The 12,917-nt window shown below is 48.7% G+C and overlaps 1 protein-coding gene and 1 pseudogene across 12 annotated transcripts in view; one reads left to right on the forward strand and one right to left on the reverse strand.

Annotated features, from left to right (window-relative positions):
- NPAS2 (neuronal PAS domain protein 2) overlaps positions 1-12,917 on the forward strand; it is a 198,652-nt gene that overhangs the window by 156,397 nt on the left and 29,338 nt on the right. For 9 of the 12 annotated variants that reach the window (XM_070475081.1, XM_070475084.1, XM_070475108.1 and 6 more), the window contains exons 8-12: positions 2,718-2,839; positions 3,714-3,796; positions 4,541-4,647; positions 6,862-7,009; positions 9,609-9,693. In XM_070475081.1, the coding sequence (XP_070331182.1) occupies positions 2,718-2,839; positions 3,714-3,796; positions 4,541-4,647; positions 6,862-7,009; positions 9,609-9,693 (545 nt within the window). The remainder of the gene's footprint in view (positions 1-2,717; positions 2,840-3,713; positions 3,797-4,540; positions 4,648-6,861; positions 7,010-9,608; positions 9,694-12,917) is intronic. The other 3 variants (XM_070475051.1, XM_070475080.1, XM_070475064.1) reach the window with 1 other exon arrangement.
- Positions 5,915-6,348, reverse strand: LOC139031481 (dynein light chain 1, cytoplasmic-like; annotated as a pseudogene).

Consider the following 12,917-nt stretch of genomic DNA (forward strand, 5'->3'; position numbering starts at 1 on the left):
TCCAGGGGATCTTCCCAACCCAGGGATCAAACCATGTCTCCTGGCCCAGGCAGGCGGATTCCTTATCACTGCACCACTGGGAAGACCAGGTCATGGTATAGAGACAGATTCAAGAGATTTTCTCTTAAATTCTTGGGATGTCCTCGGATGTTCGTTTGGAAGGTCTTGCTATTCTGAAAGAGTCGAGAGGATTTTATTAGGTTCTTATCAGGCAGGCAATGTCTCTAGATTCAGGCAGAGAGGATCTTTCACATCTGGGAAGTTTTTAAATGTCTTTTTTTTAATGACGCAGATGTTCACATCTGCAGACCCTTCCCTTGTGTGGGTTTGTTTTCCTTTCCCCTGGTGACTTCCTTGGCCTACCCGACAAATTAATCTGCAATGATCTAAGCCAGAGACCGACAGATGTAAATTCTCTCAGGCCCACTCTGTTTTGTTTTCCTCACTTTATATTCATGTTTGGAAACATTTATTAGTATTTATGTGAAGGCATTCAGAGACTATGTTTGGTAAAATGAGTGTGTTCCTGTTGGTGGGTAGCCGACCACTATAGACAGACGACCTAGTATAGATGGATTCACTTAGAAACCTTTAAACATGGAAAACAAAAAATTACTGGAAAGCCAAAGAGAGTCTTACAGGTTTCATTTTAGAAAACAGTTTTCTGATGCTTTTTATGTTCAAATTGGAAAACATAACTATATGTTAACTTACAAGCTCAGAAATATGCAGGATATAATCAACTACATTTCAAAAAGAAAGAGGTAATGTAGATTATCTAGAATAGTAATCCTCAACGCTGGCTGCATGTTAGTAAATTGGGAGAGGTTTTCTTGTTTTTTTAAAGAAACATTTTAGGGACTTTTCCTGTCCATGATTAAGATTTGACCTTCCAATGCAGGGCTGCAGGTTTGATCCCTGCTTGGGGAACTAAGATCCTGCGTGCCTCTTGACAAAAAAAAAAAAAAAATCAAAACATAAAACAGAAGCAATATTGTAACAAATTTAATAAAGACTTTAAGAAAATAAAGAAAAAAATTTATTTTTGTACTGACTTTTTAAGACCCAACTTTATTTTATTTTTAAAAAATTTTTGGCCGCATGGCATGTGGGATCTTAGTTCCTGATCAAATCCACGACCCCTGCATTGAAAGTGTAGGATCCTAACCACTGGGCCACCAGGGAAGTCTCTGGGGAGACTTTATAAAATGTTGCTGCCCTGGCTTCACCCCGAGTTTCTGAAGTAGCTGATCTGGGCTGGGGGCAATCACATATCTGGTTCTGGGGAATCTGGAGAGAATTCCGTGTACCTGATAGGTTGACATTTCTCCTATTTAACTTTTTTCCACCCAGCAAACTCCACCGAAAATAGCAAGACGTTTTCTCTGGAAGGTAAAGCTGTTTTTCACAGTCACCCTGAAGACAGGTGTACCGCTCCTAGGGAAACGGCTATTGATGCCAAGTGGTACTTCCCCCAGGTCTCTGGGGGCCTGGTCTCAGCATCATGGTGGGCAGGAGCCCAGAACAGCCCCCTCTCCGCCCTGTTAGAGCCAGGACTTGGAGTCCTAAGACCTGGGTGGAGGCCCTGCTGCACCATTTCAGCTCTGAGTGAGCTCAGTTATTATACACATGCCTCCTAGACCTCGGGTTCCTCATTTATAGGATAAGGAAAGCCAGCCTTCCCCACCTGTGAGAACACATAAGACACAGTGAATGGGTTTTGTCACCTGGGCAGTGAATTCTCTTGTGGATTCTGTGTAACTGGGGGGGCCACTGTGAATCCCGAGCTATCTCCTGAGTCAAGTCCTGCATCAGCCTGGGCTCTGAGGCGGTTCAGGGCACAATCTCCTGAATCCCAGGTAGGCCAATCCAGGGTCAAGACCCACTGGTTCCCCTGTAGCAGTAGCAGTGTTAGTTACTTAGTCATGTCCAGCTGTTTGTGACTCTATGGACTATCGCTCACGCTCAACCAGGCTCCTCTGTCCATGGGATTCTCCAGGGAGGAGTACTGGAGTGGGTAGCTCTTCCCTTCTCCAGGGGATCTTCTCAACCCAGGGATCGAACCTGGGTGTCCTGCATTGCAGGCAGATTCTTTACCATCTGAACCACCATACTTCCCCTGAGGGCATCAGTATCAGACCGTCTGATGATGCAGCTCACCCTTAAGACACAGGCTGATGTGCACGTCCAAACCCCCTACATCGTGGGGCCATCTGCTCATCTGGCAGAGGATTTTTTTCCAGCGCAGTAACCTCCGTGGCTACAAGACTTGTGGCAGTGGGACTTGTGTGTTGTTGTTTAGTCACTGCATCGTGTCCGACTCTGCGACCCCATGGATGGTAGCCCCTGCCAGGCTCCTCTGTCCGTGGGATTCTCCAGGCAAGAATACTGGAGTGGGTTGCCATTTCCTCCTCCAGGGGATCTTCCTGACCCAGGGATGGAACCCACATCTCCTGCATTGGCAGGTGGATTCGTTACCACTGAGCCACCCAGGAAGCCCTGGTTGTGCGTCGCTGACTTGAATTCCAGCTCTGTCTGGCTTGTGCCCATTGCTTCCCGGTCTGAGCCTCAGGCTCCCACACAGTGGCGGTGAAAGTAACACTTGACATCCCCAAGTAGCTGTGAGAATGAAACAGCTGAGGGACCCGAGGCCGCTCGGTGGTGCCAGCGGGCTGGCCCCGCACCAGCGCGGGCTGACCTGTGTCTCCTCCCCCCAGCAGTGCCCAGCCCCCCTTGTAACGGCTTCGATGGCGCCCTTTCAAGGCCCTGCCGAGTCCCCTTGGGGAAGGAGGTCTGCTTCATCGCCACCGTTCGCCTGGCCACACCACAGTTCCTAAAGGCAAGTACCCAGAGAGAACTTATCTTGCAGAACAAGTACCCCCGAGTCACCTTGTGTGACAGCTAATTCCTTGTCTTCCTGGGAGAGAAGATGATTTCCATGAGCTCATCACCGACTCTGAAAATGTTCAGTATCTGATTTCTGTACAGCAACAGCCCCACAGACTCTTTCCCCAAGCTTCAGTTTCCTAAAAATACCAGGGTGGGCAGCCATTCCCTTCTCCAGGGGATCTTCCTGACCCAGAGATCAAACCCGGGGTCTCCAGCATTCCAGGCACAGTCTTTCCCCGGAAAGCCCCTCTTGCAGACTCCATGGACTGTAGCCCGCCAGGCTCCTTTGTCCATGGGATTCTCCAGGCAAGAATACTGAAGTGGGTAGCCATGCCCTCCTTGAGGGGATTTTGTTTGAAGGCAGTGAATCACTGGGGCAGAGATGGGTCTTCCAGAACTCTATAAAGTTTCCTACTCTTCACATCTATGTTGACACCAATCAGCACAGCAGAGGTAAAACCTATCAGACAGAGCTCTGGACTCCTGTCTGTAATTTCTTTCCCTTGGATGGGGTGAATGTTAAGTTACTCATTCAAATTCAGATGAAAAGCCATTTTTCATGTGTTTACCACATGTCTAGATGATAGGAAGGGAGGGGTATGACATTTTGGCTCTCAGAACTTTTTCCCCAGCTCGTGAAATAAATTTAGCAGCCGCTAATACTGAAATTAGCTGCTGATGAGGAGTTTTGGTCCAACACAACTTGGAAACTTACTCTAAGTGCTTTTAACTTCTGTTGCCGACTGTGCGTTCTTGACACAACCGGGGGTCGGGGGGTGAGAATCTGGCACCCCGAGTCATATTTTCCCTCCCTTTCAATACAGGAAATGTGCATCGTTGACGAACCTTTAGAGGAATTCACTTCAAGGCATAGCTTGGAATGGAAATTTTTATTTCTGGATCACAGGTTTGTGAAAAGAAAAACACATTTGGGTTGGGTGCTTTTTCAAGCGCTTGTTTCCAGGAGCCAGGCTCTCCCCGCGGGACAGAATTCAGACCTGGTTCTCTCTTGTGGTGGGGAAAGTGCTTGCTGGCCAGAGGGCTGGGGTCTCCCTCCAATGCACTTGTCCCATCTGGGGATATGTCCTGGGTTTGGGTCGGAGCATCTCAGGAGAGCTACACACCCCCGTTGGAGACATCTCTGGGACACCCCCACCTGCCCCACCCCCACCCCACTTGGGACCGTCGCCAGCTCCCATTAGGGAAGGCAAGATATGAAGGAAGCTCTCATTTTATTTCCTTCAACACCCTTCGTCCCTTTAGACCAATCTTCTTTCTTTCTTGTGTTACATTTTTTCACAGTTGAAGAACTAACAATCTCCCCTTCCTGCCCTTTGATTTTTTTTTATGACACTTTAGAATTGGGCTGACTCCATGCATAGCTGTTTTTAATTATTCAGCAGCAATAACATTTATGATCACTGGGGCCAGTTTAGGTCGCAGGAACCAAGTGTCTAATGCCGAAAAATGTGAGCACTTTGGAAAACACCGCCTCTCTGGTTTTGACCATTGCCAAATGCTTTTTTTCTGCACTTACTCTTGAGAAATGAGGCCCCTGGGTTGATCATGAAACATGTAAACTGCCCCCGCCTGTTGGCCACTACAGGAAGCCCGCAGGGCTGGTGAAGACCCCCCCCAACTGTCCTTGCAGAGCCCCTCCTATCATAGGATACCTGCCTTTTGAAGTCCTGGGAACCTCGGGCTATGACTACTACCACGTGGACGACCTGGAGCTCCTAGCCAGGTGCCACCAGCACCGTGAGTACCCCTGCCAACCACCCAGCTCCCCTCCCAAGGACCTCCATCCTCTCCCTGCAGCCCTGACAGTGGGACCCGTAGGCTCTGCAAGTCGACTTATTACTCGGTTTCTTCTGAGGCCAAGAATTTGAACTTCTCTGAGATGATGAAGTTGTGGTCCTTGTTGGAGGTCCTTGTCTGGATTCCCCTGGAATTGACTTTGATCCGTGTGCTTCCTCCCCCAGCCCCTTCCCAGCTCCCCTCAGCTATGCAAACTCTTTGATCTTTTTTTTGCTTTTTAAGTAGTCTGATAACTATTACTTTATTTATTTATTTATTTTGCAGCTTTCTCGAGTTGTGGCAAGTGGGGGCTACTCTCTAGTTGTGGCGCTCAGACTTCTCATTTCGGTGGCTTCTCTTGTTGCAGAGCACGGGCTCTTGGGCACATGGACTTTGGTAGTTGCAGCACAGGCTTCAGTAGTTGCGGCTCGTGGAGCTTAATTGCCCCATGGCATGTGGAATCTTCCCAGACCAGGGATCAAACCTGTGTCCCCTGCATTGGCAGGTAGATTCTTAACCACTGGACCACCAGGGAAGTCCCACAAATACTATTTTATTGGCAGATTCAGTGCCTCCTTTTGTTGCTTTGGTCTCCTGGTTAGGCTTTCTCTTGACCACTAGCATGTAAAGAGCTGAATTCCAGGCGCACCCCAGCTGCTCCTCTTCCCTGGACCCGTGGCCCAGCTTTCTGCCCTGCCCAGGCCTAACCCAGCAGCATCTGTGTGTACCGGGTACCTCCAGGGAAGCCACAACTTAACCATAGGAGCCCTGTGTGGTGGTCTGAGGTGGAAGCCCCTGTGACTGATCCTCTGTTTAGAGCTGTGTAGACCAAGGATGCTCGGCTGACTGGCAGCCAGAGCATCCGTCCGTAGGCTGCTGGCTGTCAGTTCTGTTTTTGGTCCAGTTCTCCCAGCGTCTGGATGGTCTCTCCCACAACTGCAAAGACAGTTCCAGCTGCAGCAGGATGGTGAGCCCCAGGAAAACCAGGGCTTTTTTTTTTTTTAATGCACACTTCTCCAACAGATTTATTTCTTTAAAGGAATGGATTTTGAAGAGAAAAAACATGGGGCAGAGAGGTATGGAATAGAAAATAAATACAAATGTAAGATGTTTTGCTAATTGCTTAACAACCACAAACTAGTACAGAGAATGCCCTGTACAAAACACAATAAATGTTCAAAGATGGAGGTGTTCCCCGAGGCAAGGCTGAAGACCGCAGTCCCTGGTATTTGGAATTTAGGCTGCAGTCCTTGTTTTTGGATGGATCACTGGCTGTGTGGCACAGTCCATGCTTTTAACCAGATTTGAACAGGAGGATGGCCACTTGGCCCAGGTAGGAGTAGATGAAGTGTTTGGTTTCATGTGTCACATCACTACCGAAGTTCCTCCCCATGGTGCAGGGCCAGGTGGGGTTGTACTTCCTGTCAAAATCCTTCTTGACATGGGCCACAAATGTCCTCTACATTTCTCCAATGCCTGAGTAGCACACTCCACCGAGTCCTGTTGCATCTCCTCCGACATACCGGCATTTTCGATCGTGGCCTTTCGGTCACACGTGGTCACCAAGGAGTGGGGCTGGCCGACTAAGACGGTCCCCAGGGGAGGGGCTGGCAACGCTCACGCCCACATAGGGAGGCAGTCGCTACCAAAGCCCTGGCACATCGAAAACCATGGCTTCTTTTTAATTAAACTCCCAGTTGAAGAATCTGCCCAGATTTAAGGCTCTCTTAAGCTTTTGAGCATTTGGGGAAGCAGGAGGATCATCCCTCATTGTTTCAGAATTCATGACCATTTCCTGTGATCTTTTTTTAAATTTCTTTCTCAACTGGAGGGAGATTGCTTTGCAATGTTGTGTTGATTTCTGCTGTTCTGCAACTCGAATCAGCCATAATTATGTACATGTCCCCTCCCTCTCGAGCCTCCCTCCCCACCCCCATCCCACCCCCTTGGTCATCACAGGGCACCGAGCTGGGCTCCCCGTGTTATGTAGCAACTTCCCACCAGCTATCTACTTTACACATGGTGCTTGATGGTCACTTAAGAGCCGTCACTACTGGGGAAATGACTGTGTGCGGCACTGTCATTTTGAAAGCTGGTGTTGTTAAAAGTGACTGTGGGAGGGAAGGGTCCTTTTGTCTTGACGCTGCTTATACCCGACTCCATCTTCCATCACAGTGATGCAGTTTGGCAAAGGGAAGTCGTGCTGCTACAGGTTTCTGACCAAAGGCCAGCAGTGGATTTGGCTCCAGACCCACTACTACATCACCTACCACCAGTGGAACTCCAAGCCCGAGTTCATCGTGTGCACACACTCGGTGGTCAGGTGCGGGCCAGGGGCTGGGAGGGTGGGCATCGTCAGGGGTCCCCAGCAGGTGTCTCAGAGCCCCAGCATCCTCAGGGGTCCCCAGTTCTGAGGAGTGAGCCCCAGGCCTGAGTTCTGCAGCAGGACTCTGCTCTCAGTGAGCAAACTAATCCCAAGAAGCCAGCTCCTTCCTAGCCCACACCCAGCCCTGGCTTCCTAGGGCCCCGCCAGGCCCCTCTGACAGGCTCACTGAGCTCTTCCAGGCAGCCAGGATGCTCCTCCGTAAATTACTGCTTCAGTGACCTACTTACATATTTTCCCTCATCTCCATCCGGCCCCCAGCCTTCCCTTGTCGGTGGTAGGAAAAGAAAATTAAAATTTTGCCTCTGAATAACTCAGAGACATAATCCCTCCCCCTTGCCGCCCCCCCCCTCCCCGTTTTTTGAATGCTTCAGAAACTACCGGTGGCAACCGAGGCAGGGTGGTACAAGAGCCAGGCTGCTGATAGAGCGTTCCTGGTGGTTCCCTGACCTCAGGCAGAGGTTACCTACCCCAGCCCCATGTGCGTGGCAGGGCTTCCAGGGGAGGAAGCAGATCCAGTGTTTCCTAGACACTGCCTGTGTCACAGTTTCCAAAGGTAAAGGAGAAATGCCGTTTGGGTTTTCTTCCCCAAGTACAAAAATTTTAAGAACATATATTAGTTTTGAGCTGCTCTAGAGGAGAGCTTTTGAGGAGAGCAACGAAAGAAAGGTTAGAAGGATCATGTTATATATATGTATCAATACAGAACAGACAGATGATAGATAACAGATATGTGAAAGATCATACATACCTATTGTTATGTACATGTACATAAGAAATGAATGATTGTCAGCAGATAATGGGTAGTTAGGTAAATAGATCAATAGATGATAGATAGATGGATAGATAGATAGCTGATTGATAGACAATAGATGATTGGTTGATTGATAGATAGATAACAGATGGATGGATTGATACTGTCCATACACACATGCTTATCATTTGGATTGGGCAAAACGTTCATTTTGTTTTTTCCATAAGATCTCTTGAAAACCTATACAAGCTTTTTGGCCAACCCGATACACACACACACTCACACACGTGTAAATCCCTCCTCTTTAGTAAGTGAGGAAAGAGGAAGGATAAGAAATGCAGGTATTTCTTGGCCAGTGACCCTGATCATCACATATACGCCCACCCCCAGGGACCTGACCATGACTTCCCAGCCCACCCCTGGGCACGTCAGCAGCCAGTGTTTTCTGATTCCATGTCCAGCACCCCCCGCACACCTCCCCCCACTGCCTGGACCTTTGCCAGGGGGTCCTTTTGTCCCCAGGTAAGACTGAACATCGTCAGCACCTTGCTTCTCAGAGTCTGATTTCTGGTCCATCTTCTCAGATCCCAGAATGAGATTCTCAGAGAAGGTAGGGAGCAACCAAGAGAGAAATGAGGTCACAGGTGTCCCAGAGACCCAGAAGCCACCACCTCTCCCCTGGGCCCCATACCCCCCCATCTCTATAGTCGAGGCAAAAGCCACAGCTGGGTCACTCGGCCGCCACCACTCTGAATTGATTTCCCCATGCCATTCAAAAAGTGGCTCCATAGACTAATTGGCTGTCTGGGTCTGGCTAGTTCTAGGTTTGGTCGAAAGGACACTTCTGGAAGTTTCATAGTCTGTAATCATAGTCTGTAATTACTAAAAAAAAAAAGTTGATGTATCACTTCCTCCAGTGCATAGTCCAAACTGAGTAGGTCTCCAGAAAGTCTTCTAATTTTTTGAAGGCTGAGGCTCATCCTATTAAAGAAAATAGGTTTCTAAAGATAATTGTGTGAGGGGGTTTCTGGGTGGGATGGGTCAAGATCAGTAAAAAGAGAAAGGAACAACAACAACAACGAAAAGTGTAGGCAACAACAACATCCTGGTAAGGAAAATGTTGTTTTTTATGTGTTTAAAAAAAAATTTTATGATTTTTTTTTTCTTTGGCCGTGCCCCACAGCTTGTGGGGTCCATTCCCTTCTCCAGGGGATCTTCCGAACCCAAGGATCAAACTAATGTCTCCCACATTGCAGGCAGATTCTCTACCATCTGAGCCGCCAGGGAAGCTCCTTAGTTCCCTGAAGTGAAGTCACTTAGTCATGTCTGGCTCTTTGCAACCCCGTGAACTGTAGCCTACCAGGCTTATCTGTCCATGGGATTTTCCAGGCAAGAATACTGGAGTGGGTTGCCATTTCCTTCTCCAGGAGATCCTCTTATCCCAGGGATTGAACCCGGGTCTCCTGCATTGTAGGCAGACACTTTACCCTCTGAGCCACAAGGGAAGTTCCCTGACCAGGGATCAAACCCAGGCCCCCTGAAGTGGAAGCGCGGAGTCCCAGCCCCTGGATCACCAGGGAAGTCCCAGAAAGGAAGTCACTCTGAATGTCACAGTAGAAGTGACTCCTGTGGAGTGTAGGCCCAGAAGGAAACCCCATCCCCAAACAAGTAACTGGGCCAAGCTTGCTAGTGGCTGCCCGGGGAGAGGGTGTCACACAGCCCTCTTTGCTGGTGTCATCCCGGGACATCCCCGCTCCAGCTGTGGTCTCTTGATTTCCGGAGCAGTTACGCCGAGGTCCGGGTGGAGAGGAGGCAGGAATTGGCGCTGGAGGACCCACTGCTGGAGACCGTCCACCCTTCGGCACTGAAGGTAATCTGATCCCCAGCAGAGGAGGAAGGCAAAGTTCGACTGAGTAGAATCTTTCATGAGCTGTCATCATAAGAATGGTAATGCTGAAGGGGCAGGTCATGTTTCTTGAGCTCTTGCTATGTTCCCAGTACTGTTCAATGTAATTTTGGGGGTGTTTGCTTACTTGCCCCTCATGCGGTTCCTGCGAGGTGGGCACGGTCACTGTCCTTCAGGTGAGGCTGAGCGTACCGTGGACGCAGATAACGTCTCTGAGGTCACGGAGGCTGGGAACTCACAGAGCTGTGCAAGGAAGCAGCCTGCTGACTCAAAGCAGGGTTTGGGGAGCTTCCCGCCTCAGAAGAATGACTGTGCAGGCAAGCCTCGGAGATCCTGCAGCTTCCAGACCACCACAGTAAAGTGAACATCACCACAAAGCAAATCCCATTACTTTTTTGGTTTCCTTGTGCACATAAACGATGTGTGGACCCTATTCTGTAGTCTGTTAAGTGTGCAAGTGGACGTGTTAGTCCCTCAGTCATGTCTGACTCTGTGACCCAATGGACTGCAGCCCACCAGGCTCCTCTGTCCACGGGATTCTCCAGGCAACAATACTGGAGTGGGTTCCCATGCCCTCCTCCAGGGCATCTTCCCAACCCAGGGATCGAACCCAGGTCTCTCGCATTGCAGGCAGGTTCTTTACTGTCTGAGCCACCAGGGCAACCCAATTGTTTTTTTTTTTAATGGCATACTTTAAAAAACTTTATTGCTAAAAAACGGTAAGCAGCATCTAACAAGACAGGATTACCATAAACCTTCAGTTTGTAAAAAAATCACACTCTCCAAGAAGTGTGATAAAGGGAAACACAATAAAACAATGTCTGCCTGTAGGTAAGTCCACTCTGTATCTCCCACAGATGAAAAGCGGGGGTTATTGCATCATCCCATCGAGGTGGGGCACAGTCTGTGCATCCTGTCCTCCCCTTAGCCTAAGTGCTGTACCCTTCCCTCAAAAAAAGCACCCTATAAGCTCATTGCCCCTCACACCCTCTATGGTATCGCTGGTGGGGTGTACTTGCCGCTTCTGTGTCTGGGGGTCTGAGCTGACCCCTGTGTTGGAGCCAGCCTGGCATCAGGGAGCCCTGAGAGGCAAGGGGAGGTGTTTCTCGTCACAAAGCCCAGAGCTCTTTCCTCTCTACCCTGAGTCCCTGGCACGGTCTGGCCAGGCAGCCCTCATCTCTGACAACTCAACAGAAACTCACAAGCAGACCAGAACCCTGTTCCTCAAAGGTCATTCTTCAAACAGACACACATGTTGGGAGGAAAAAGAGAGAAAGCAAGAAAAGGAATGTTGTATTTCATCAAAGCTAAGAAGCCATCAATTGTAAGATCTATCTCTATCTTCACTAAGAAAGAGAGAAAGCTGTCAGTCTGTGAAGTCAGGATTTCTTATTGTGAGTTGAAGGACGTATCCCAATTTCATTTTATGTCAAAATGTGGGAGGGAAGTTCATCTTAGAATTGATGAAACGCAGTTCAAGTTCCAGCCTGCCCATGACCTAGAATCTAGAGTCTCTGGCCAGAAATTGACACAACAGCAATGGTCAGTTTATCTTTTCTATGCGCTCGGAAACAAACAAACAAAATTAATGTGATTTGCTTTATTGTGATACTCACTTTACTGCAGTCAGTGGACCATAGATGCATCTCTGGTCCATTAAGAACTGAGTTAGGAAGAGGAGGAGATCCCGTTTAGGGACCAGAATGCATTTGCATCTTTGCTGAGCCTCTCCCACTGACAGGCAAAGTGATGCTGCATTGTGCGGTGATTCCTCACCAGCACTGTGGTACGACACCTCTGTCATTGTTCATGGACGTGTTTATCACCCAGCTCTGTCACAGGAATGCATCATATGTCATGTCCAAGGCTGGGATTAAGTTCTTCATAGGCAGGTGTTCAACACAGCTGAAGATCAGGCACACTGTGTCATCCAGTCGGAAATTCATTATTAAGGTTTCCTTTCGTTGGGAATATTAAAGCCCAGTGAAACTTCTCATCAACATGCACTTGTGTGTAAACACACAGAGGACTCTTGAGAGTCCCTTGGACAGCAAGAAAATCAAACCAGTCACTCCTAAAGGAAATGAACCCTGAATATTCATTGGAAGGACTGATGCTGAAGCTCCAGTACTTCGGCCACCTGCTGCGAAGAGCTGATTCACTGGAAAAGACCTTGATGCCGGGGAGGATTGAAGGCCGGAGGAGAAGGAGTCAGCAGTGGATGAGATGGTTGGATGGCATCATCAACTCAGTGGACATGAGTTGGAGCAAACTCCAGGAGATGGTGAAGGCCAGGGAAGCCTGGCGTGCTGCTGTCTGCAGGGTCGCAAAGAGTTGGACATGACTGAGCAACTGAACAACAAACACAAATACACTCTCAGGCTGTCAGATTCAGAAGTCCCTTTTAAAGTCACAGCTCCAAGACCGTGCTTTTCAAACTCTCAGCAGTAATGGACGATTTGCATTTTTAATTTCAAATCCGTCACTGATGGATGCTCTATAAAATGCAGATTCCAATGCTTGGGTGTGATATACGGCAGATGGCTAGAAAAGTTTCTCAGCTCTTCCTCTCACTTCCTGCACTTACTTGTCTGCCGACCGGGCACACAGAATTCTCCTGGACCCCACTCTAAAAGGTGGGATTTGGGGAAAAGCACTCTTCTTGCTTGGTCACGTAAGACCCAGTGGTTACATAGGTTGTGAGAGCTGGACTGTAAAGAAGGCAGAGCACCAAAGAATTGATGCCTTTGAACTATGGCACTAGAGAAGATTCTTGAGAGTCCCTTTGACAGCAAAGAGATCAAATAAGTCAATCTTAAAGGAAATCAACCCTGAATAAGCATTGGAAGGCCTGATGCTGAAGCTGAAACTCCAGTATTTTGGTCACCTGATGCAAAGAACTGACTCATTGGGAAAGACCCTGATGCTAGGAAATATTGAGGGCAGAAGGAGAAGAAAGTGTCAGAGGATGCAATGGGGATGGCATCATTGATGCAATGGACATGAGCTTGGGAAAACCCCAGGAGATGGTGAGGGTCAGGGAAGCCTGGCGTGTGCAGTCCATGGGGTTGCAAAGAGTCGGACATGACTGGGCGACTGAACAACAACTTCTTGCCTGGAGAATCCCATGGACAGAGGAGTCTGGTGGGCTACAGTTTATTGGGTCACAAAGAGTCAGACACAGCTGA

Source organism: Odocoileus virginianus, chromosome 2, assembly GCF_023699985.2.
Source record: "Odocoileus virginianus isolate 20LAN1187 ecotype Illinois chromosome 2, Ovbor_1.2, whole genome shotgun sequence".
Taxonomy (NCBI): Eukaryota; Metazoa; Chordata; class Mammalia; order Artiodactyla; family Cervidae; genus Odocoileus; species Odocoileus virginianus.